The 23,421-nt window shown below is 53.2% G+C and overlaps 4 protein-coding genes across 5 annotated transcripts; 3 read left to right on the forward strand and 1 right to left on the reverse strand.

Moving 5' to 3' along the window:
• The first annotated feature begins 205 nt into the window (after positions 1 to 205).
• ARL16 (ADP ribosylation factor like GTPase 16) lies at positions 206 to 5,546 on the forward strand. 2 transcript variants are annotated; one of them, XM_061144530.1, is made up of 5 exons: positions 206 to 271; positions 422 to 480; positions 941 to 1,054; positions 1,631 to 1,761; positions 1,907 to 5,546. In XM_061144530.1, exons 1-5 carry the CDS (start codon positions 211 to 213, stop codon positions 2,076 to 2,078), a joined length of 537 nt encoding a protein of 178 aa, XP_061000513.1. In that variant the 5' UTR covers positions 206 to 210; the 3' UTR covers positions 2,079 to 5,546. The 2 variants fall into 2 exon arrangements, with proteins under 2 accessions (XP_061000513.1, XP_061000514.1); XM_061144531.1 differs by having other exon boundaries at positions 1,631 to 1,746; positions 1,907 to 5,545.
• A 6,050-nt stretch (positions 5,547 to 11,596) lies between these two features.
• CCDC137 (coiled-coil domain containing 137) lies at positions 11,597 to 17,045 on the reverse strand. The gene is made up of 6 exons (XM_061144528.1): positions 16,860 to 17,045; positions 16,337 to 16,470; positions 14,659 to 14,881; positions 13,300 to 13,382; positions 13,100 to 13,179; positions 11,597 to 12,928 (listed from the first exon to the last, which is right to left on the reverse strand). The coding sequence occupies exons 1-6, from the start codon at positions 16,994 to 16,996 to the stop codon at positions 12,707 to 12,709; spliced, it is 879 nt and encodes a 292-aa protein (XP_061000511.1). The 5' UTR covers positions 16,997 to 17,045; the 3' UTR covers positions 11,597 to 12,706.
• Positions 17,046 to 17,121: 76 nt separating this feature from the next.
• Positions 17,122 to 18,593, forward strand: OXLD1 (oxidoreductase like domain containing 1). Its single transcript, XM_061144532.1, has 2 exons — positions 17,122 to 17,248; positions 18,054 to 18,593. The coding sequence occupies exons 1-2, from the start codon at positions 17,189 to 17,191 to the stop codon at positions 18,432 to 18,434; spliced, it is 441 nt and encodes a 146-aa protein (XP_061000515.1). The 5' UTR covers positions 17,122 to 17,188; the 3' UTR covers positions 18,435 to 18,593.
• A 3,058-nt stretch (positions 18,594 to 21,651) lies between these two features.
• Positions 21,652 to 23,394, forward strand: PDE6G (phosphodiesterase 6G). Its single transcript, XM_061144533.1, has 3 exons — positions 21,652 to 21,876; positions 22,317 to 22,357; positions 22,821 to 23,394. The coding sequence occupies exons 1-3, from the start codon at positions 21,731 to 21,733 to the stop codon at positions 22,895 to 22,897; spliced, it is 264 nt and encodes an 87-aa protein (XP_061000516.1). The 5' UTR covers positions 21,652 to 21,730; the 3' UTR covers positions 22,898 to 23,394.
• Positions 23,395 to 23,421: the final 27 nt, after the last annotated feature.

The raw sequence follows: 23,421 nt of genomic DNA on the forward strand, positions 1-23,421 counted from the left end.
CACGTCGCCGGCCAGCCCGCGAGCCGTGGGGAGGCGGGTCTTTCCGCTCGCCCCGGACACTGGGCGCAGATTAGACCGCGCTTACTGAGACGGTTAGAGTAGGAAGCCAATGAGCTGCCCGGCGGCGGAGTCTATCCAATGAGAGCGGAGCTGAGGGTGGGCCTTGCGTGTCTCACGGAGCTAAGGGTGTCCAGTGGAGCGGGAAGCGGGATGTGTCTCCTACTGGGGGCCACGGGGGTGGGGAAGACGCTGTTGGTGAAACGCCTGCAGACTATCCTTCTGCGCTGGGCGGGGGGGAAAGGGGGTCCGGAGGGGCGTGGGGATTCGAGGGGTGCTGATGGCGAGCTGGGCGGGGGGCGGAGGGCGGGGCCCGGCCGGCGCGCCCTCCTTGGCCCCACTCGAGTCCTTGACTGCCTCGCACAGCTGAGCTCCCGAGATGGGAAGGGCGACCTGGGCGATCCGCCCCTGACGCGGCCCACGGTAGGCCTCCTGCAGGTTTAGGAGAAGCGGATCCCCTTGCGATTAGCAGAGGTTTGGGTTCCTTTAAATGGAAGCTGGGGTCTGACTGGTGGGTGTGTTCAAGACACCTTTCGGGAGGTGGTGGGTGTCATCGCGGTGAGTCTGGCTCCGCCGGGACAGAGTCGCAGGGCATCTAGAGCCGCCTGCCCCTCCCCACTGGTCAGAGTTTGCTGCTCCCCGCACAGTGCGAATCCCTCTGGTAGGTGTTGGTCCCCCCGGCCACAGCCAGCCCTGTGGGTCCTGCACCCCGGGGAGCATCTTTAGACCTCCTCCCTTGTGGCTTCTACCTTAGAGCCTAAACACTTGAGAAGACTTATGTTGGTGGTTAGGTCGCAGTGTAAAGGGCTGGGCACATTGCTCTCCAGGAGCTGCCCGTGGGAAAGCGCTTGAGGTGGTCTCTACATCCCGGTTTTTTCCACAGGTGGGTACCAACTTAACGGACATTGTGGCTCAAAAAAAGATCACCATCCGGGAGCTGGGGGGCTGCATGGGCCCCATCTGGTCCAGTTACTATGGAAACTGTCATTCTCTCCTGGTAGGTCCTAGTCTTTTGCCCGTCCTTTGGGGAAGAAAGTCCCCATTGCAGGGTTGTCTAGTCCCCAGTTTCACTTTGTGTGGGATAGAATTTGGGTTTGCAGGCAGCTATGCTAGTCAAGGAAACATGGCCCAGGCCAGAATTGCTTCCTTCTGGGACTCCAGCTGCTCCCTAATGCTGCTGCTCCCAGGCAAACGTGAAACCTCACCGAAGGGTTGCTGAAGACAGTATTTCTTCTGTGCAGATAACTGTGTCATCCACTCACTGTCTTATTGTTCTGGGTATGTTTGTATGTTTTATGTTTTAGTTATGTATGCCCTGGTTCATCCCATCCTGGCAAGATCTATGCCCCAAATTCTGGGGCACTTCCTTGTAAAAGTAACGGCTGCACAGGTAGAGTGACTTCCGTGTGGGTGGAAACAAATAACACTGGTGATTCTTGCATAGCTCGCTCCCCTCTGCTTTTCCCGAAGCCTTCCTTGCTCTTCCTGAGCCAGGCTTGTGATGTGAATAGAGATTTGGCAAGGATGGTATTTCATCCCAGGGGGGCCCTAATCTCCATTCACTTCTTTCCAGTTCATGGTGGATGCCTCTAACCCCACCCAGCTCTCGGCATCTTGTGTACAGCTCCTGGGTCTCCTATCGGCCGAAGAACTTGCTGAAGCATCAGTTCTGATTCTCTTCAATAAAATGTACGTGTCTGAGAGGTGAGCGGGAGTGCAGGTGTGCCCCAGGGTGGAGCTCCTATAGAGGATAGCCAAGAGGGTGGCTCATTGCGGGGTGGGAGGGGTACAGTGATGGCTAGGATGGGCTTCTGGCAGCCTGCTCTGATACATGTTGCTTTCACTACAGTGACCTGCCCTGTTACATGACCATAGAAGAGATGAAGTCGTTAATCAGGCTCCCGGACCTCATTGCTTGCGCCAAGCAGAACATCACCACCGTAGAAATCAGTGCCCGGAAAGGCACTGGCTTGTCAGACGTGCTGCGCTGGCTCCAGGACACCCACAGAACCAATGGCTGACTGCAGGGTGGAGAAGCATGGCCGGCCTGCTCTGCGGCAAGAAGGCAGAGGTGGCACTGCTTGGCCACCAGCCGTCTGTTGCTTTTTATAAAAGCAGGCTAAGCCCTGGAAGACGGGGTTCTGTGCTGAGTTGCAGTGATGGATAAACGAGTCACCCAGGTTACAGAAACTCCTGATACCTGCTCCCTGGCTCCAGGGTTGGGAGAGGAGGAGAGGCCTGCCAGATGGCTTGTGTCCTGTACCATTCTGGGATGGTTTTAGGGGAATTGTTCCCCTCTCCCCAGGAGATCTGCTTTCCCAACTGTGATATAAGCTCTAACCTGTAAAGTTTCTGGTACCCTAATGGTGGGATACCTCACAGACAATGTCAGGTACATGAGTCAGTGTGGTAGGAAAAACCAGGCTTTGGGTTAGAAACAGTAAACATTTACTACCCAGAGGTGCCTTAGTGGTCAGGGGCCCCACAGGTAGGCCAGGGTAGAGAGGGGCTCTGATGGGGTATGGGAGGTGCTGGTGAGCTCTTGGCCAGACCCTCAGGCCACAGTTCCCCCATGGCCCACTGTGTTCTTTCAGCTAAGAGATCTTGTAGGAAACACCTACATCTATTGCTTGGTGCATCTGTATCCTAGGGCCCCTGTAATGAATCACCATAAACGGTGGCTTGCAGCAACATAAACCTAACAGTCATAGGACTGGAAGCCAGAAGTCTGAAATTGAGGTATCAGCAGGGGTGAGCGTTTTGGAGACTCCAAGGGAGAATCCATTCCTTGCTGTGGTTGCTGCGTTGTGTCCTTGGTTTGTGGCTTGCAGGACTTGGATCCCTGACTCTGTCTTTTTTTGTTTTTTATTATTTATTTTTTTGGTTGCGCTGGGTCTTTGTTGCTGCGTGAGGGCTTTCTCTAGTTGCAGAGAGCTGGGGCTACTCTGCCTTGCAGCGCATGGGCTTCTTGTTGCGGTGGCTTCTCTTGTTGCGGCAGCTTCTCTTGTTGCGGCAGCTTCTCTTGTTGTGGGCTTGCCAGGTGGCTCAGACGGTCAAGAATCTCCCTGTAATACAGGAGACCTGGGTTCAATCCCTGAGTTGGGAAAATCCCCTGGAGAAAAGAATGGCAACCCACTCCAGTATTCTTGCCTGGAGAATTCCATGGATAGAGGAGCCTGGGGGCTACAGTCCATCAGGTCCCAAAGAGTTGGACATGACTGAGTGACTAATACTTTGACTTTTCTCTTGTCGCAGAGCACTGGGTCTAGGGTGCAGGCTTCTAGGGTGTAGTTGTTGAACTCGGCCTTAGTTGCTCCACGGCATGTGGCATCTTCCCAGACCAGGGATTGAATCCATGTTCCTCACATAGACAGGCAGAGTCTTACCCACTGTACCAGCAGGGACATTCTCTGCCTCTGTCTTCACATGATCTTTTCTTCTTATGAGGATGTAACAGTGGTAAAGAATCAGACTGCCAGTACAGGAATTGCAAGAGACACAGGTTTGATCCCTGGGTCAGGACGATCCTCTGGAGTAAGAAATGGCAACCCACTTCAGTATTGTTGCCTGGAAAAGTCTATGGAGAGAGGAGCCTAGCAGGCTACAGCCCATGGGGTTGCAAAGAATCGACACAACTGAGCAGCTGAGCCCAAACAAGGGCCCACCTTAATCCAGATTGAGCTCATCTCAAAATCCACAGTCACATGTACAAAGATTGTTTTTCCAAATCAGGTCCTCTTTGTAGGTTCTGGGGGTTACAACTTGGGCATACCTTTGAGGCTGCTATTAAACCTGCTGCAGTCTGGTAAGAAATCCTCTGCTTCTGAGTGTGGTTGTGAGTTTCCTACAATACCTTCCTCTGTCTTAGCTGGTGGTCTAGCTCACTGGGCTCCAAGGGCCTTTGGAAGGCCTGCATGGCCCCCTTTAGCCTTGTGGGGACCCAAGGCCCCAACACCCTGGGATTTCTCTAGGGCAAGAACAGTTCACACTGGCCTGCCTTGGCCACCCAGGTGGTTGTGCCTTGGCCTCACCCACTCTGGTCCCAGGGCCAGATGTCCAGGCCCAGAGGCGACAGGCAGGGGGCTCGGTACAACACTCCAGGAGAGTGGGCTGAGGGGTCTGGGCTCCAAGTTGACCTACATCCTCAGTCTGCTTCTGTTTCCCCAGTTGCTCTGAGAAGCAGTTCTCAGATGGAGTAAATATGCTCTGTGAAGAGGCCCTGGGGTTGGGCAAGCCATCCTGAAAAATCTTAAAGACAGCCTTCCCGAGACCTGGAGGAGAGAATAGCTGGTTTTTGGAGGGAGCTGCTGGCTGACCGAGTCAGTCTGAGGCCATAGAAGAGTGCTTTGCAGTGTTCGTAACACCTGAACATGGGCGCGGTGGAGGTTTGGAGCCCCACTGGGGACCATTCTGTGACTGTGTACCCAGGAAGGCATGCTGGCCGCTCAGAACCCATCTTCCCTTCTGGGATGGAGCAAGGTTCTGAGCTTTTCTGCTGTCTGGAACCTAAGAATCTGGTGAGGGGCTGGTCATTCTCCCTGGAGAATGTGCCTCCTGTGCACACTCCCCACTCGCCCAGATTGCAGGGTGAGCTTCTGAATGCTGGGGTCCCACTAGGCCCCAACACGACCCCCCAAGGTTGGCCATCGGAGGAGCCCATCCATTCTCAGTGTTCTCCCCACTCTGCTTTCTCAGAATCACCTACAGAGCTCATCGATGCAATGGACCCTGGACCCTCCGAGTCCATGTGGATGCCACAGGGCTCCCTGAAGTCAGTACTGAGTTCTCAAAAGTGCTGATCCTGCCATCTGGTGTCCTCATTCCCAGACTGGCTGGGGGGGTGGGTGGGCAAGTGGGCAAGAGTCCCCCAGGTATCAGCCAAGGACTGTAGCAAAGACTGCCTCCTCCTGGCTGCCATGCTAAGAGCAGGCCTGGAACACTAGTGCCATCACTAATATATTTTTTGTATACATTATACTTGTATGAAATATAAATATATAACAATATGTTTAAGATAATTCAGTTGCCCACCTGTTAAAAATGAGTAAAATAAAATATTTTTTAAATATCAGTAAAGTTAGATAATTTAATGAATCGTGACTTTCATGCACAAAGTGATGGTTTTTAATATTCAGGAGTAAACTGTCAAGAAATGTGTAAGACATAGATGAAGCAGACCACAAACTAGCAGCAAGAAACAAGATTTACATACACAGTAGTTCTTAACTGGGACAGTCTGGCCACCAGTGGATACTCTGGAAATATTTTGGATGGTACAGCTGGGGGTGGGGGCTGTGATCCAGCATCTATGTGTATCTATTAATACAAACATAGAGAACAGGAAAAAGAGAGAATGACATTTATTTTAAAGAACTAGCTCATGTCATTGTGGAGGCCACCAAGTCCACAATTGGCAGGATGCGCAGCAGGCTGTTGAAGTGGGTTGATGGTATGTTTCTAGTCTGAAGGCCATCTGCTGGCAGAGCCTTCTTTGCGCGGGTGAGGTCAGTCTTCTATTATTAAGGTCTTAACTGAAGTCCACCTGTATTATGGAAGGTAATCTGCTTTACGCATAAAGTCTACTGATGTAAATGTTAATCGCATCTAAAAAACACCTTCACAGAAACATCTAGAATAATATCTGTCCATCGGTGGACATTACAGTGAGTTCCTTGGTCTAAAGAAGTGATGGTCAGCTGCCCAAACTGGTGCAAAATCTTCTGTTGTGCTCTCATAGTACTCTGAGCATTTGCATCTTCCGCCAGGGCGGCAAAGCACAGTCCAGAGTTGGCATCTCTTCAGAACCCCTTGTAGCCCTGGGCTTCTGGCATCAGTCTGACCTGCCCCCTTTGCTCAGGGCCTGCCCACCAGTGCACCTGGCACATGAACTTCCATGGTCTCAGTGTCTCACGTTGGCAGACAGAACAATTGTTATCAGCATTTTGGACCTCAGAGGGCGCAGATGCTGTGTATTCCAGTTCTAGACCACCACAATAAAGCAAGTATCATAATAAAGTCAGCCGCACAAATATTTTAGTTCCCCAGTGTGTAAGTTTGAAATATTGTGAAAATTGCCAAAATGTGACAGACAGACATGAAGAGCAAATGCTTTTGGAAAAATGACACCTATAGAACTTGCTTGATACAGTTATCACACACCTTCAATTTGTTTTAAAAAAGTTATCTGTGAAGCATAATAAAATGAGGCCTGCCTATTTGTCTACATTCAGCCCATCTCAGTGTTGCTACAGCGCCCGTGTCCACAGATTTCATGGACTCAGGTAGTCATCTCATGGGAGCACACAGGGATATCTTTGTTCCAGTCACCTTCCAAACCTGGAAAGGGGTTCTTCTGATAGGCACCAACATGTCCCACTCTAACGCACCCCTCAAATGGTCACCATTGATTTCCATGGGACTGTGCCCCAAATGGACATCCTTAAATAGGCCACTGCCCTCCTGCCTGACCATATGGCCAGGCCATTGGCCACTACCCTAGTCAGTAAAAACTCAAAACCTGGGGGCTTCGACAGCTCAGTTCTTCATCAGTGCTAGGAAAAATGCATGTAATTTAGCCCAAACAAGCTGGTCCTTTTTAACCTTTTTCAGTCAGTCTCCATCTGCTGGTCTTTACATAGAAGCTTTCCAAACAAAATGCTGTCCATTCAACTTGGAACTGCCATTCACAAAGTGAACAGCTCTTTGTTGGTCAGTTGAGAGCAGTTTGTAGGGCACTGTCCAAGTGACTCCCAAGTAGACCCCAGCACCTCCTCATGTGGTTCCAGGGTCCGCCCAGGGTGAAAAGAGGCTTCCTGCATCTCCTTGTGTTCTGCAGGCAGCTTGGTCTGGTGTAAACCATTTCCACTTCCATGTTAATATGGAACCCTTCTGGGCACTGCCACCTGCATTAGAGTGTTTCTCTGACATCGGCCTAGACATCACAGCTATTGGAGCTTAAGATCACTTTATATCCTTCAGTCACTGGGGCAGCTTCAGTTACTGTCAGGTGGCAAGGTGGTAAACCCCCCTCAGGTGGAAGTTCTCCCATCCCCAAAGTCCCAGCAGCTGCCGCTAGGGGGGTGCTCACAGGCTCTTGCCCTCCACACAGGGCCACCATGGCACCCCAGCTTCTACCCCACACTGGGTTCAGCCACCCTTCAGTTCAGTTCAGTTGCTCAGTCATGTTCAGCTCTTTGCAACCCCATGGACTGCAGCACGCCAGGCCTCCCTGTCCATCACCAACTCCCAGAGTTTACTCAAACTCATATCCATTGAGTCAGTGATGCCATCCAACCATCTCATCCTGTCGTCCCCTTCCACCTTCAATCTTTCCCAGCATCGGTCTTTTTCAGCCACCCTTACTGGTTCCCATTTAGTATGTCCCGAAGGGCAGTTATATGCCTTCTGTTTTTGTAAGATGAGGTGCAAGACTGCACAACTGCCCTCAGAAACCAACTGCAAGCCCAGGTTGTTACCTCTGCTCTTGACCGACAGCTGGGCTATAAATCAGGTTCCCAGGACCGCCCTCCTCAAGTTCAACGAATATGCTAGAGTGGCTCACAGAACTCAGAGACACAGTTTATTTACCAGATCACTGGTTATAAAAGAAAATGACTCAGCCAGATGGAAGAGAGCCCCAGAACAAGGTATGGGGAAAGGGCAGAGTTCCCATGCCCCCTCCAGTGAACACTCCCTACGTTGCCATGTTTATCGACCTGAAAGTTCTCTAAACTCTGCCATTTGGGTTTTATAATTGATTGAATCATTAATTCAACTTCCAGGCCCTCTCCCCTCCCTGGAGTTTGGGCAGTTGGAGGTAATGGGCACTGAAAAGTTCTAACCCTCTAATCACGCTGGTTCTCTTGGCAGCCAGCCCCGATGTTTAGGTGGGGTCCAAAACCCAACTCATTCACCTAACAAGAGACATCTTTGTTGCTTTAATCAGAAAATTCCAAGGGTTTTAGGAGTTCTGTGCCAGAAATGAGGAGGAAGACCAAATGTATATTATACATAAATCACACCATCACAAGTCGATTCCAAATTGTTTTTCAGGAGAATGCTGGTCTCCCTATGGATAACAAATTCACTAGGGTGGCCTTAACTCTGTTCATTAATGGGCCAAACCAGGACTTTCTTGGTTAAGAGAACCAGGACAGAATGGGAAACTGTCCTCTGAAGATGTAGTTAACTTGGCAAACCGATTAGCCTGCACCGTAGGTGATTCTACTAAGAAAAAAACCCAAACATTAAAATCCTTAATATTTCAGTTCAACAGGTAAGAGTCCCCTAAACAAAGTCCTCCCAGCCTTCATCATTATTGTAAGAAGCCAGGACACTGAAAAAAAGGCTTCGAGAAACCAAAGCGCTCTGGGCATCTTCAGTCACCCAATCCATCTTTCTAGGGTCCTCCCACTTCTCAGTGATGGGACTCCAGGAAATCAGTTTTTCCAAGTCTCCCTCTTAATTGCTTCAGAGAAACAACTCTCCAGACTGGGAATGAATTTCTATATTGGAGCTACATTCTCAATGCTCAACCCCAGTACTATTGAACAGTCCCTGCCTTAGAGCTCGATTCCCAATTGTGGAGGTCTCCAATAAACCTCAGCAAATCAAGAAAAAAAGATACTGAACCCACAACACTCAGTGCTCTTCCAACGGGAGTGAACAGGTCATGCCCTTACGCCAGACTGGTGGTGATAAAGTGAGGGGGCAGGTGAACACACTGTTTAAAGTGCTGGATATTGTGAATCTGAACACCAGCGTGCAGGCTTCAGTGTTGCTTTCCCAAGTAATGAATTTTCAGCAGACGATATCAGGCAAATATCATGCAGCATTATGTGGGAAGATATTGGATCCAGGGTTGGTGTCATATTCCAAAAACGCAATCCAGAAAACTGTCCACATGGCTCCCTCCCAGACGCTCCAAGTTGCCTGACAGACCATTCGAGGTTTGGCAAGTGGGTTTCACAGAGCTGCCCACCATCTCATGGGTGTAATTCTTGGTAATGATTGGCAGGGCTTCCCCGGTGACTCAGTGCTGAAGGACCCTGCCTATGCTGGAGACGCGGGTTCCATCCCTTGGTTGGGAAGATCCTCTGGAGAAGGAAATGGCAACCCACTCCAGTATTCTTACCCAGGAAATCTCATGGACAGAGGAGCCTGGGGGGCTGCAGTCCATGAGGCTGCAGAGAGTCAGACACGGCTTAACGACCAAACAGCAATGATGATTTGCATGTTTCTTCATTGGACTGAAGCTTTTCCACACAGCCAGGCCACTGCCTCCTCTGTGGCTCGGATACCATTGGAAAGGAACACATTTTGAACTTCATAGAGATTGAGGAACCCACTTGATTGGTCAAGTGCTATACAAGTCTGTGCCATTTGGCCAGTTCTCGTCAAAACCTCCTTAGGTCAGAGCAAGTGTCAATGAGCACACAATCACAAATTGTGCAGCCCAACAACTATCACTTGACTCATCACCTAAAGTAATTTCAGACAGCTGCACAGACTTTGATTTCATACTTAATGAATAAGGAAGCATTTGTCCGATAGCAAATACTACTACTACTACTACTTGGATAAACACCTTTGGAGAAGGAGAAACTCAATTACACAAGATGAGGGAACAAGCACAAATTTCACCTGACTCTCCTTGGCCCTTTGATTTATTCAGCTACCTTCTGGTCCTGGGTCATGGTTTAGAACCATCATACAAGCTAGCTGTCATATTATTACTTTTACATTCTGCTTTGCATAGTTTTGGTTTTTTGTTTGTTTTTTTTCCCATGCTGCATAGCTTGCATGATCTTAGTTCCTCAACCAGGGATTGAACTTGGGCTCTTGGCAGGGAAAGTGCAGAGTCCTAACCACTGAACCACCAGGAATTCCCTATTTTAAAACTTTGTACATGTTGCTTGTCAACTCCCTGCAGAAATGCACACTAAATAGAATGACACTGACTCAGTGCCTTGAGATGCTGCTTATGCTCATATCTTCCTCACAAGATACGATTTTAAGAGGGAAAATGGCTGAGTTTCTCCTTTTACTTTCCTTACTACTCAAACGTGGCCTCACTCAGTTTCTATCACTATGCACTTTCCCTCTGACGTGGCATACAATGTCCACGCAAGGTCCCGGGATTGAGGGACAAAACACAATTCCACTAAAACTGATCAGTAATGGTCTCAAGGAAAGACCCGGATCAAAAGGGAGGGGGGAATGTGGAAATGAGCAAAGGAAAGCTCAATCAGAATGGGGTCGGGAAGCTCTGAAGGGAAGGCTCTCACGCATGCGTTCCTCAGCACCAGCGGGAAGGAAGATTTTCTCTGACTTAGAAATAAGCTACTCATTGCAGTCAATGGAAAACCAGAGCCCCCTAACTTCTCCCTCAGTTCAGTTCAGTTGCTCAGTCATGTCCGACTCTTTGTGACCCCATGGACTGCAGCATACCAGGCTTCCCTGCCCATCACCAACTTCAGGGGCTTCCTCAGAGTCATGTCCATCGAGTTGGTGAGGCCATCCAACCATCTCACCCTCTGTCGTCCCCTTCTCTTCCTGCCTTCAATCTTCCCCAGAATCAGGGTCTTTTCTAAATGAGCCAGTTCTTCACATCAGGTGGCCAAAGTATTGGAGCTTCAGCTTCAGCATCAGTCCTTCTAATGAATATTCAGGACTGATTTCCTTTAGGATTGAGTGGTTTGATCTCCCTGCAGTCCAAGGGACTCTCAAGAGGCTTTTCCAACACCACAGTTCAAAAGCATTAATTCCTCCTAAAACCTAGTAAAAGCTGACCTTCCCTTTGTCTCCTCCAACTTGCCACACAATTTGCTTGTTTTGAATTGAAATTCTGATTCCAATAAACTCATTTTGGCCAAAGATCTTATTTCATGCTCAGAGTCAACACCCTTAACCCAGGCTGGATGTCCTGATGGCTGATCCTACCTGGGTTCTGTCTCTAGAGGTGACCCGAATCTGGGCTTTGTTCCTGAGGGGTGATGCCCAGCTTGGGGGCCTATCTGAGGGATGACCCCAGCCTGGTCACCATTGCTGTTGGGTTAGGTTGGGCCTGGTGATATCTCAGATGGTAAAGCCAGCTAAGCCAACTTTTATGAGACTGACGCCCTGTCTACTGCGCTAAGGAGGCAGATCAACTTGACCAGTTTTAGAGGCACTCTGACAAGGGTCTAAGGAAATATAATTTCCACATTTCTTGTGACCAAGGGCAAACTTCCTTCACCACGACCTGTTTGCTCATTCCCACATTCATACCGTACTTGCAGTGCGTCCAGGAAACACTGGTGTTTCTCAGCAGCCCCACCTCACCCCTCGCTCTCATGGCCCTGCCTATCTCAGAAGCTGATTATAAGAAGGATGCCAGCGCTGAACAAGAGATGCGCTGCCCGCCCCGACTGCCGTGTGATGGGGGGTGAGTCCTGGCTACTGCAGCCAGCCAGCAGCTGGCCGCCCCGTGCAAAGGCTGAGGCCACCCACCATGCAGAAACACACCCCAGAGAGTGACCGCCCTGATTCCAGGTACAGCTTCCAGAACTTCAATCTTTTAATTAAAAAATAAACTTCACTGCATAAAATACAAACTTGGGGAAGAGCGAAACAGATCCCATACCATTCCACACTCATTCTCTAGGGCTGCCCTGGCCAGTGCTGAGGCCTAGCACTGACTGAGCTGCTCAGGCCATCTTTGCTGGCTAGAGGAGCCTGAGCTGTAGACAGCAAGGCAGCCCAGTGGCTGTCAACCTCCAACAGGGCTATGAGCAGCCTGACCCTGTCCCTCCATGTTCAACTGCTAGCAGCCTGTAAGCCACATCCCCATGCTCTCACTTATATCCCACACCTGAGCAGGAGGATAAACCCAGGTGCTCCGTCCTTTGGCGCCCGTGTGAGGTTCAAACCCTGCCAGGCCCTGCCCTTAGCAGGAACTTACATGGCCCCTCTGATCGCAAGAGAGCCCTGGGCTGGGCTCCTGTCCTTGCTGTCTAGCCACTCTGGACCTGCTGGAGAGCCCCGCCATGTCCTCCCCAGAGGCCTTGATGACATAAGGACTCAGCCTCCCCAACCTCAGTGTGGGTGGCTCAGTCTTCACACCCCAACATAAGCTGGGGTGGCTCCACCTATCCTGCGGGGACCGTGGTGACAGTGTTCTAGGTAGCCTAGATGCTGACCCCCCGCCCCTGCTCCACACCAGCCTGCTGTCTGGCTTTGGCTCCAGCCGTGTGGCTCTGTCGAATCCAGTAGAGCCTCGCTTATCGAGTCAGCAGTGTCTACAATTCACTGGCATTTAGGGACAGGATTATGGGATTGGCCCTCCCTAAAGTGGCCCTGGGTTGTGTCTCAGCCTGGACCTGTGTGTTCAGAACAAAGCTGCATGTGATGCTAGGCTCAAGGAAACGACGCTGACTGCATCTCACCGCGGTGGTGGCTCCATCTACGGGGGCTCAGGAGACAGACAATGCTCTATGCGAGATATGGGTCCAGCGGATGGTCACTCCTGAAAGAGCAGTCTCTAGGGAGAAAAAACAGGAGCCCGCTCCCCCACCTGAGTCCCAGAATATGTCCTGGGAAAGGACTCTCGACTGTAGGCCATCTGCTTGTCCAGCTCCAGCCCAGGTGCAGCAGCTCTGGTCCCTTGTCATCACAGCTGCGTCTCTGGCTTCTTCCCGGGAGTGAGGTGGGGTGGCTGTGGCAACTGAGTCCCCTGCCGCTGCTGCTGCAGTCTCCTTAGCGCCCTGTAGGCAGTCACGGCCCGCTCCCTCTCCTCCGCCACGATCCTCTGTCTGGCCAGTGAGGTGGTCAGAGGCTGGGACACACCGCCAGGGCTTAGAAGCTTCTTCAGCATCAGTGATTTCTTGCCAGGCTAAATAACAGAGAGAGGGAGGCTGAGCCCCAGGTTTGGGAAGGAGGGGAGGTTAAGGAAGGGTCTAGGTCAGTCCAAAAGTCAGTCCGTGAGAACATGGCACTCTCCTGTGTGCCCTGGACCCGGCAGCATCAAGGGGCAAAATGGGCAACTCCCTGAACCCCTGCTTACCTGGTCCCTACTCATGCTCATCCTGGGCTTGGCGGTCAGCTCTGGGGGCTGCAGCGCGACTTCACCAAACTTTACCATGTCTGGAGGGGCAGAGGAGCACAGCTGAGGCCTGCTGCCCACACAAACCCTGCAGCCCTGGCACCCAGAGCCACTGTTAGCCCACCCACCGATCCCGACACAACTGCTTCCGAGAAAGCTACCTTGGAGCAGCTCCTGCTCTAGCCTCTCTGCTGCCTTCTCCTCCCTCCTCTGCCGGGCCTTGTCCAGTCGCCGCTTCTGGAACCTGGGAAGAGAGCACAGTGCTGCTTTTACTCGTAAACCCTCGGTTCACTGGACTCAGGAAGAGGGAGAGGTCACCCCTGCCCACGAGGGATGCTCTATGGCAGACCCCAGGGGGCTTCCTCCAAACCCCACGACCCATAGAGAGCACTCCTGAACCCAGCAGACCCTCCCAAAGTTCTAAGTCAAGGGTCCTCAGCATCAGTACCCCTGGAGCCATGTGACAATGTCTAGAGATGTCCTGGGCTATTACAATGTGTGTGTGGGGGGTACTCTTGGCACCTCATGGGTGGAGGCCAGGCATGCTGCTCACTGTCCTACAGGGCAGGAATAGCGACAACCCCCGCCAACCAGAGAATCACCTGCCCCAAGTGTCAACCGTGCTGCTGTGTCTCAAGGGCCCTGCACAGTAGCATGTGTGACATGTCTCCTTACTGTTACCGATTTTTTTATAGCTTTAGGGAAATTTCTTTTTTTCTTTCTTTTTAAATTAAGGCCACGCCACATGGCATGCAGGATCTCAGGTCCCCCAAGCAGTGATGGAACTCATGCTCCTTGCAGTGGCAGCACTTGGCTGCCCAGGAAGTCCCTGCTTTCAGAGAAATTTCTGATGAAAGCCTGGCTTGGTTCATGACAAAAGTTTCAGTAGAGGCAGAAACACATCTCAAAAAGCATTTGTTTGCTGGAACCTCTGCCCCAGCCCCCACCCACAGGCTCAAGAAGGTAGTACATAGTTTGTGTCGTAGATTTCTCCAGGGCTGAGAGTAGGGATGGGCAGCTGGTGATGGGCTTCCTCCTGGTGCCAGTATCTCCACCAGGAAGCTGAGTCTGAGAGGTCACAGAACTTGTCCAAATGACACAGCCTCAGGCTCTCAAATTTTCTGGGGGCTGGAAAGGTCAATCCTGGAAACTGACTTCTGTGGGGCAGGCACAGTTCCCCTGGTGGTTTGCAAGCACTCCTGGGAAGGAGCCTCACCTTTTTTCTACTTCCCTACAACGACTGGCCTGGAGGGCACAGCTAACCCTCGCTTGGCTCCTGGATCCCTTGATGCTTTCCACAGAGAGGTACAGACAAAGCCAGGCCTTCAGGGTTCTATGGGTTCAGAGCCTCCCAGGTCAAGAGGCTGAGGTGCAGAGAAAAACACCCACTGACACCAGGTCCTGCTTGCTCTGACTCACGGGGTGGGGAGGGTGCCCCTTGGCAACAAGATGCTGTCAATGCAGAAGACATTCGAGGAACCCCACAGCCTTGCCTCCCAGCCCCTCCAGCGCCCACTCACGCTTTCTTCCGCTCCGACTTCTCCTTCTTGGGAGCCACCTGCACCTCGGGCTGCCGGTTGGCCTGGTTCTTGCTGAGGAATAGCACGTGCTGGGCCTCCTGTTCCATGCGCCGGACATAGGCCCTGTCGGACTCCCACTTCCTCTGCTTGAATTTGGGTATGGCAATGTCCGGTTCCCCTCCCTTTGCTTCCTTCTCCAGTGTCTTACTGAAGGCTGCCTGGGCTGAGGACAAAAGGGAGACCTCAGAGAGGACAGTGATGAAGGCGGGGGGGACTGGGTGGTGCTGGGCTGGTCGCCCATGTTCATCTCTCTTCTCCAGCCCACAGAAAGGGAAGAGCAGACTCACATGGGAACTAAACAATTTCTAAGATGCCAGCTGAGGGCACCCTGGGGTGGCATCCCCACAGTTCACTGGCACACACCAAAGACGTCCTCTGCAGCTCAGCTGAAAAAAGTGACGTGACCTTAAGTGCCCATCACTAGGTGACTGGCTGAATGAATCCCCTTATGTTCATCCAGAGGTGTCACTGCACAAATGTTGAGGAGAGCTTCGTGGAGTTATGGGGAAGGGCGTGGAAAGATCTACAAAATCCACTCGAAGGGAAAACCCAGGACACCAAACAATATACAGAATGAAAGTATAGCTTTTATTAATATGTGAAAAGTGAAATATGCATAAGACTAACATGTGAATAACTAAAATAGGCATAACATTTCCCCTGGGAATGTAAAAAAGAAGATGAACAGTGGCTTCTTTTAGGGGCAGGGAACAGGATTCAAAGACGCCTCATTTCATACCTTTCAGCACTGATTTCACCAAGTACGTAAGTTTATATTTTTTAAAATAATTTAAACCCCCTAAAGTGCTGACTCTATAGGGCATGGTTCAGAATGTGCCATCATCCATCTGGGTCAGTGACCTCCTCTACCCCTCTGCTTCCTCAATTCTTTACTTCACTAATGATTTGGCAGCCATCTAACCCCCAGTAAAAAGACTAAGGTTTACAAAGAAATGACAAAATAGCATTGCTGCAAAATCAGTGTCATGTTTAGGAACACATACACCTATACGTGTACATGAAACACAAACACTCTGGACCCAATTCCCCCAGCATCCAGGGAGAGACTGACAGGTGGGCACACTACCTGGCCTTGGGGAAAGGGGTGGGGGTGGCGGTGGTGGGGAAATGAGCTTCCCAGGGGGTCTGATCAACTCCCTCCATAACCTCTGGAAACCATCCACTTCTCTCCACCATGACTTCTGCACTCTGGTCCAAGGAACCATCATCATAGTATCGCCGGCCTGCAGTGTTCTCTCACCCCTCAATCCTTACATAGAGACCTTTTTCTTCAAGTAAATCTGAACTGACTGTCCCGTCTGATGTATCTCCACTACTCTTGGGGGGCGATGGTGAAATCAACACTTCCATCTTAGCCCATGAGGCCCCAGGGGCTCCTTTTGGAGCCTCACCTGAAACCACCTTGTCATCTGCTGCCACCTGCCACTCTGGCCCTGGTGACACCAGCCTTCAGTCAGCCTTCCACACACTCCTGCACCGTCTGAACTGCCGGGGCCTGGCAGATTTCTTCTGCCTGAAACGCCACTGAATACTTGTGCAATTAAGTGGATTCAAACACATAAGGCTTTATGGCCACCCAGCATAAGCCTGCAATTACCCTCTTTCTTCCTCTTCTTGTTACTGATAGGATTTTTCATCTCTTGCCGGCTCCTCATAATCTCTCGCAGCCTGAAAGGAATTTCCTGTTCATCCTGGTTCTTGGGCTTGCAATTCACTTTCTTCTTTTCTTTGCTGTGAAGGAGAACACGGGGGTGAGACAGGTCTCAAGTGGTGCATAAACACAATCAGAGAAACCGAAGCTCAGCCTAGAGGAAGAAACTTCTCAGGCTAACCTGGCCGCTGTCGTGCGTGCCGGTCAAGAAAGCACGACCTCGTCCTAGCCCGCCCGGAGACAGTCCCTGGACCGGTCTCCCACAGTACCCTGAGTGGAAGGACCTGACTTCGTCCAGGATGACAAGACGGCGCCCGGAAGGTGACATGTGCCACACCGGAGACTCCATCACGCCTCTGCCCATCCAGCTGACCCTCCCGGACGCCCACCGCCCGAACCCGGCAGCGAGTTGTGCCCGGCATGCGGAGGGGCGCCGAGGTGTCTTCAGGGCGGTGAGATCCGCACCCACCTGCGCGGTCCCGGCCATGGCGCCGAGCGCTGCTTCCCCAACTCTTGCTGCCTCCGGCCCTGCGGTCGCCCTGGTCTCCCAAACCCCGCCGTTCCCGCCGACTCCGCCGCCGCCACTCCGCGCCGGAGTCCAGCCATCTGCACGCACGGGGTTCACAGGAGAAGTCACTTCCGCACTCGCTCGCGGTCCCGCCCTACTCCCGCCACTTCCGCTTCCTGCGCCCATCAACTCCCTGACGCTATACAGCTCCTTGACGGGTCGGGATTGGCCAGAGCGGCCGCCTTTCACGGCCGCCTGCAGCGCGTGCGCAGTGAGCCAGGCCGCGGGCAATGCTGCTGAGGAGGGTAGCTGGGGGAGGCCGCGCGGTGGCTGCCGCTACCCTCGGCGGGGCAAGTACAAGCGGGGACGGGGACGGGATGTGTTCGGGAGGCTGGGCCCCATAGGGGCCGAGGAGCCCCGCTCTTCCCGCCGCTGATCAGAGCTCGGGGTAGTGCCGGCGGGGTCTGCGCTCGTTCCCCGCTCCCCGTCCAGTATCCGTTGAACAGCTGCTGTGTGCAAGGCCTTAGGGGAAACCTCAGTGAATAGGAGCTGATGCTCCTCGCTGGAGAAGTTAGAGAAATAAAATGTGGGCCCGTGTTCAGTGCCCTGGAGACAGAGCAAGGGGCCAGGGTGGGGGTTCCAGGTGGGGAGAAGGCTGTCCCCTGGACCTTGGGAATGACTTGGGCTTCTCCTGTGACAAGGAAGAGGGATGAAGGGCTGATGCGATTAGTCAGGATGGTCACGGGAGGGAAATGTGGCAGTACTGGTTGGAGAGGGAGAGGAGGTGGCTGTTTGGGCTGGAGCTCACAAGCCTCCACCTCCGTCACAGTCCTGACCACCAGGCAAAGGCATCTTAGCTGGAGATACAGTCTCACCACTCAGCATCTGCCTAGTGCCTGCCTACTGCCAGGCGTGGAACCCAGCCTCTCTCACGAACTTATGGGTCATCCTCATCCCAAGCGTCAGGTCCCTCTTACAAATGGGAAGCCGAGTCTAAAGACAAAGTAACTTGTCTAGGGTCATGCAGGAATTAAGGAAGCTGAGAAAGACATGGAGTCCCCTGCTAGTGACAGGAAGCCAAAGTTTGCCCAGAGCAGAAGGCAGGCAGGGCCTTACCAGCTTCCTAGAGACTCATGTGCTTATCTGCATCCTTAGGGGCCACTGTCCAGCTGGGACTGGTGCCAAAAGCTTCCTGGAGGCAGCAGCCTTCTTCGCAGGATCCAAGTCCGTGGAGCCCACAGAGAGTTTGGGAAGAACCATGTGGAAGTGGGGTCCGGGCAGCCCAAGTCCTCCCTGCCGGGTGGGGGCCCCTCAGGACCTCTGTACCCGCCACCACCTGAGCTCCAGCCACCCACCAACTGCTGCATGAGCGGCTGCCCCAACTGCGTGTGGGTAGAGTATGCAGATGCACTGCTTCAGCACTACCAGGACGGCGGGGAGCGGGCCCTGGCCGCCCTGGAGGAGCACGTAACTGATGAGAACCTCAAGGCCTTCCTCCGGATGGAGATCCAGCTCCGCATTAGGAGTGGAGGCTGAGCCACCTGGCCAGACACCCTCACCCCGACACACTCCTCCTCGGGATCCTGCACAGCCGCCTTTATCCATGGCCCCTTCATGCGGCTGGTGCTGGCAGGAGTAGGAAGAGTTGTTTATTGACTTTGCCTGAGAATAAATACATTCTCTGTGGTGGTTAGACAGTAGGCTTTTGTGTCATCATCTGTAGGCTTATGTCATAAGTCATCGTGTGTCCACAGGGCACCTAGAGCCTTCACCAACCCGTGAAGGTGAAAGTAAACCCGTTTCCTTGACTACTTAAATGGCAATGAGCCCAGGCGCCCCCTTCCATATCCCAGCGTCCCAGAAGTTTGACCCACAGGTCAAACAGGCCCCTGAGGTGGCCATTAGCAAAGCTCTGGTAGGCACAAATACCCACAGATGACCTGGGAAGCATCCCATCCATCCAACTGCAGACTTCCAAGCTCTGATACCAGTGGCCTGGATGGACAGGGTTAAACGAATTTCTGCCTGTTTTATCTCCTCATTTAAGAGAAAAGCTAGGGTTGTGATCCAACTTCACTAAGGAGTTGAGCTGATAAAACAGGCCTTCCCAGGTAGAGGCCTTCAATGTAAAGCCAGCATTTCCCATGAAGGCAGATCTGTGGACCAAAGAATGAAACCACACAGCCATAAGACATGCTGCCGTACTAATGCCTGAGGATACACCCAGTAGTGCCAGCTATCTTGGCCAGCTAATCATGTCATCCAGAATCAGTTCTGGTTTTTTCAGAGAAACATGATAGTAGCAATACATGTTTGTTACACTTTATGTCAGAGAGCATCTACTTCAGTCATGTCCTACAGATTTGAAAATGGCCCAGGAAGCGATTTCCCTGGAGACAAAAGCACAGCAGACCTTAGTGGGCCTGAGGCCCCTGAACGGGTCTACAACATGGAGGTAGTTAATCTCAGAGATGTAGGAAGAAGTTTACTTTTTTTTCCTCAATAAAACATATTTGTGGGAAAAAAAATGAAAGATTTTCTATGTGTATATGAACCTGGGGTTGATCTTTGTGAAATCCCAGGAGGAAGAAGCTAGGGGAAGGGGACAGATGTAGAAAATGCACCACATGGTGGGAACAGCAAATACAAAGACCCTAGGGGTGGAAGAAGTTCCTTAGAGCACAGAGCAAAAGGGAGGGATGAGAGGTGAGGCCAAAGAAGTGGATCAGGACCAGGCTACATGGCTTTGGGGGGCAGAAAGGGGTTCCTCAGCAGTCAGGACTGAAAGCGGAGAGAGGTCTCAGATGACAGCCAGTGCCATGTCATCTTTGCTTCAAAATGAGCAGCTTCAGGGACTTCCCGGTGGTCCAGAGGTTAAGACTGCATACTTCTAATGCAGGGTCCCTGGGTTCAACCCCTGACCTGGGAACTAGATCTGACATGCCACAGCCAAAAGTTCCCATGCTGCAGCTACAGATCTCACATGCCACAACTAAGACCCAGCACAGCAAACAAATATTTTTTTAAAACAAGCAGCTTCAGGAGAGGCTGGTTGTTCATGATCATATATCCCTTGCCTGCCCTGACCCTGTCCCCAGCTTGTCCTTTCCTTGATCGCACCTAAGCCCCTTCCCCCATCTTGGGGAATCCTCGGTAGTGCTACCCAACCCCACAATCTCATTAGTGTGGTGTCAGGCACAGTCCTAATCAGCTTACCCAGCTGCAGGATAAATGCCCAGCCGGCACCCTGCTGAGGGAGGCCTGCCACTTACACCCATGGTCCCCTGAGACCTGCCCCAGAACTTGGTGAGTAGCGACCTTCCCAGGTTGCCTTTCCTGGTGGCCACTTACCCAAGGGTGTTAGCGGGTATCTGCTCAGAGGATGGGGAGCTGGTGGGCTTTTCACTACCGTCCTGAGGTCTGGGTCTATGGGAGGCCACCCACTGCCCTGTTCAGAGAGGATGCCCAGCCTATCACGTCCTCTGCTCCCCATGTCAGATGGTGGTGCAGGCTGTCCCCCAGGCTAGCAATGGTCTTGGAGCCTCGGGCTACACACATTCAGCCAACCTAAATGGGCACAAGCCACAGGCCAGGCTGGGGCCAGGGCAGCTTGGGCAGCGGTTTCCATGGAGATAGCATCTGATAGTTGGAGCTCCATCAGGTCTCAGGACTGCCCACACCAGGCCCATGGCCTGGGACTGGGGAAGGGACTGGCTGGGCCTACAGTGCCTGAGCCGTGAGGAGTGGGTGTCACGGGGTTTGAGCCGCCAGGGCCACCAGACCTGCTGCTGTCCACCTTGGACCCAGTGTAGATCCGGCCCCTGATCCCCGGTTCCTCTCAGGCTGATGCTGGTCCCAGCACAGAGGCCAAAACTTAGGGAGGGCAGGTCCACAGTGGGGCCTATCCAACTAGGTGCCCTGGTACTCATGGCCAGGCCTTCCTCACTGGTCTTGATAGAACTACCTGTCCTTACCTCCCAGCTGGTCTCAGCCCTTAAACTCTAGCAGGCAGCAGGCAGTGGCCCCAGACGGAAGTCAGGCATTGCAGGCCACAAATGGGCGACAAGAAAAGGGGCCCCAAGAGGTGGTACCTGGGGCATCCAGTGCCAGGGTAGTGGCTCCTGGCTGTGTCATGTACTTAACCCCAGAACCTTCTGGGCTCACAGTGTTTCCTGAGAGATTAGAGTCTCCCTCTGGTGCTAATAGGCTTAAAGGAAGGTGAGCTTCCCCTGGCCAAGGTCACCAGGGCTTAGGGCATTGAGGGGGAGGCTCTGGGGGAGAGGAGGAAGGGAGGCCACCCCGTGCAGTGGGTTCAAGGACACCAGCAGGTGATGCTGGTGCCTAGTGAGTGGTGGCGGGTGGAGGGGTTGTGTTCACCAGCAGAGGGAAGACACTGCTGGAGCCAAGGCTACACAGCCCAGTTGGGGGTTTCCTTGTGACACAGGCCCCTCCCCTGCCCTCCCATTTCTCAGGCTACTTTTAGGCACCATTGGGTATCCAACATGCCACCATAAATGAGGCTGAGTGTTCCACCCCAGAGATTGGGATGGGGAATGCAGAAGGGGGAAGGCATAAGGAGGGTGCACCTGGGGACCACCCAGCACTCTCACCCCCTGCCTGGTCCTCATTTGGGCCCCAGTTGCAGTTGGCAGAGGCTCCCTGGGTCAGGGGACTGCCATCCAAGTCCTGCTGGGGACCGGTGGGTCTCATATTGCAGGGTTTCCCCTGCTCCAGAGAGTTGAGACCTGCGAGGAAGGTCGGAAGCAGGAGGGCCCAGAACGTGAGGGAGTCCAGAAGCTGAAGGTCACTGCGGGATCTCTGCCAACCTGGCCATGAACCTGGAGCCACCCAAGGCCGAGATCCGCTCGGCCACCAGGGTGATGGGGGGACCCGTCACTCCCAGGAAAGGGCCTCCAAAATTTAAGCAGCGGCAAACCAGGCAGTTCAAGAGCAAGCCCCCCAAGAAAGGTGTCCAAGGGTAAGCAGAGCTGTGGGAGAGGTGGCTCTGAGAGGGGGGTGGAGGGCCCACCAGCTGTCCAGGAGGGAGGGGCGCTGCACTGCGGGTGGGGGGCTGGGTGGGGCCTCAGCCACCCTTTTCTCCTATCCTCCCATCCTCCTAAGTGTGTGGGGCGGTTCTCGGGGGCCTGAGCCGGCCTGTCTCAGGATCCCCATTCCCTGGGAACAGGAAGGGGGGGGTTCCTGTCACCCTTTTTAGCTGTTATTGCTGAAAGGTCTGGAAAGGACACCCACCCACACCACCACCCAGACACTCAACCAGCACCCCACACACGCAGCCCTGTCTGTACACACCCAGGATACACTCAGACACACCACATTCCCAGGAACCTGCACTCAAGTGCACGCACGCCGCCCCCTCCTCTCTTCCTGGTCACCGCCCTGACTGCTCTGTCCTTGCAGGTTTGGTGATGACATCCCTGGAATGGAAGGTCTGGGAACAGGTATGACAACCACAAGTGTCCACCCAGGTCCCCCCACTCACCCACGCCCCCAGAGTGCCCGGGGCCCAGCCCCCCGCCCCAGGCAGAGGGCACTTCCCCCTAGCTGTGCTTCATTCCCTTTCTCGACTGCAAGCTTCAGACACCACCCGAGTAGGGTCCTTCCTACTCAGTGGGTGCTTGGAAAGGCTGGAAGGAACAAAGCTCTTGCTGTCCCAGTCCCCCACCCCCCTCACCAGCAGCAAGACCCACCTTGCTCCACCCCTCCTCCAGGCCTGAGGCAACCACTCTCTTCCTGGGCAGGGCACCCATTCAATACCCCCCAAAGGTGGTGTGTCCTGAGAGGAGGGCTCTATGCCCAAAGGACCTTGTACTCTCATCACTGGGGCGTGGACAACAGGGCCCAGAGGGCATGAAGGCACTGGGGGCCTTGGGACCCTCAACCTACTGCCCCCTTGTCCTGCAGACATCACCGTCATCTGCCCATGGGAGGCCTTCAACCACCTGGAGCTGCACGAGCTGGCCCAATACGGCATCATCTAGCCCTGGACCCCCACCCTCAGCCCCTCCACTCCGCTGCCTGCTCTGACCCCCTGCTTAAGATTCCTTTGAGGAGGGCTGGCCCCCTGGGAGGTCCAGAGTGTCTGGATTGTGTCTGGAGACCCTCACAGGGCGGCAGCCTCGAGCCTCCTGGATGCTAGTTCCCAGGAGCCCACCACCTCCCTTCAGGACACCCTCTCGGGGCAGCCGGGCCCTGCTTAACTTCCGGAAACACTGGTCCACAGATCCTCTCCTCCCCAGGCTGGAAAGCTAGGGCAGGCCTCCCAGTGGTGTCTGCCACATCCCACCTCCTGCCACCTCCCACCACCACCCCCGCCCGTCTGCGGGTGAGGACGGGCTTCCCTCACTAGCCTTTCCCAGTTGAGGCCGTTGGGCCGGCAGGTGGATGGCAGGAGTCCTGCAGGCGTCAGAGAAGGAGAACCCTCTGGACCAGTCACACCAGTAGGAAGCTTCTCCTTTCCAACGTGGCCCATGCTTGCTGTCCTGTTAAATAAAGTTAGCCTTGC

This window comes from Dama dama, chromosome 5 (genome assembly GCF_033118175.1).
Source record: "Dama dama isolate Ldn47 chromosome 5, ASM3311817v1, whole genome shotgun sequence".
NCBI lineage: Eukaryota > Metazoa > Chordata > Mammalia > Artiodactyla > Cervidae > Dama > Dama dama.

Excerpts from the sequence above, each read along its gene's own strand:
- ARL16 (XM_061144530.1), top strand. The coding sequence starts at position 211 with ATGTGTCTCCTACTGGGGGCCACGGGGGTGGGGAAGACGCTGTTGGTG. Across the intron at positions 481-940 it reads CGCCCCTGACGCGGCCCACG|GTGGGTACCAACTTAACGGA; the intron begins GTAGGCCTCCTG and ends TTTTTTCCACAG. Across the intron at positions 1,762-1,906 it reads AAAATGTACGTGTCTGAGAG|TGACCTGCCCTGTTACATGA; the intron begins GTGAGCGGGAGT and ends CTTTCACTACAG.
- CCDC137 (XM_061144528.1), bottom strand. The coding sequence starts at position 16,996 with ATGGCTGGACTCCGGCGCGGAGTGGCGGCGGCGGAGTCGGCGGGAACG. Across the intron at positions 13,383-14,658 it reads AAGTCGGAGCGGAAGAAAGC|GTTCCAGAAGCGGCGACTGG; the intron begins GTGAGTGGGCGC and ends CTCTCTTCCCAG. Across the intron at positions 12,929-13,099 it reads TGAGCATGAGTAGGGACCAG|CCTGGCAAGAAATCACTGAT; the intron begins GTAAGCAGGGGT and ends TCTGTTATTTAG.
- OXLD1 (XM_061144532.1), top strand. The coding sequence starts at position 17,189 with ATGCTGCTGAGGAGGGTAGCTGGGGGAGGCCGCGCGGTGGCTGCCGCT. Across the intron at positions 17,249-18,053 it reads CTGCCGCTACCCTCGGCGGG|GGGCCACTGTCCAGCTGGGA; the intron begins GCAAGTACAAGC and ends CTGCATCCTTAG.
- PDE6G (XM_061144533.1), top strand. The coding sequence starts at position 21,731 with ATGAACCTGGAGCCACCCAAGGCCGAGATCCGCTCGGCCACCAGGGTG. Across the intron at positions 21,877-22,316 it reads CCCAAGAAAGGTGTCCAAGG|GTTTGGTGATGACATCCCTG; the intron begins GTAAGCAGAGCT and ends CTGTCCTTGCAG. Across the intron at positions 22,358-22,820 it reads AATGGAAGGTCTGGGAACAG|ACATCACCGTCATCTGCCCA; the intron begins GTATGACAACCA and ends CTTGTCCTGCAG.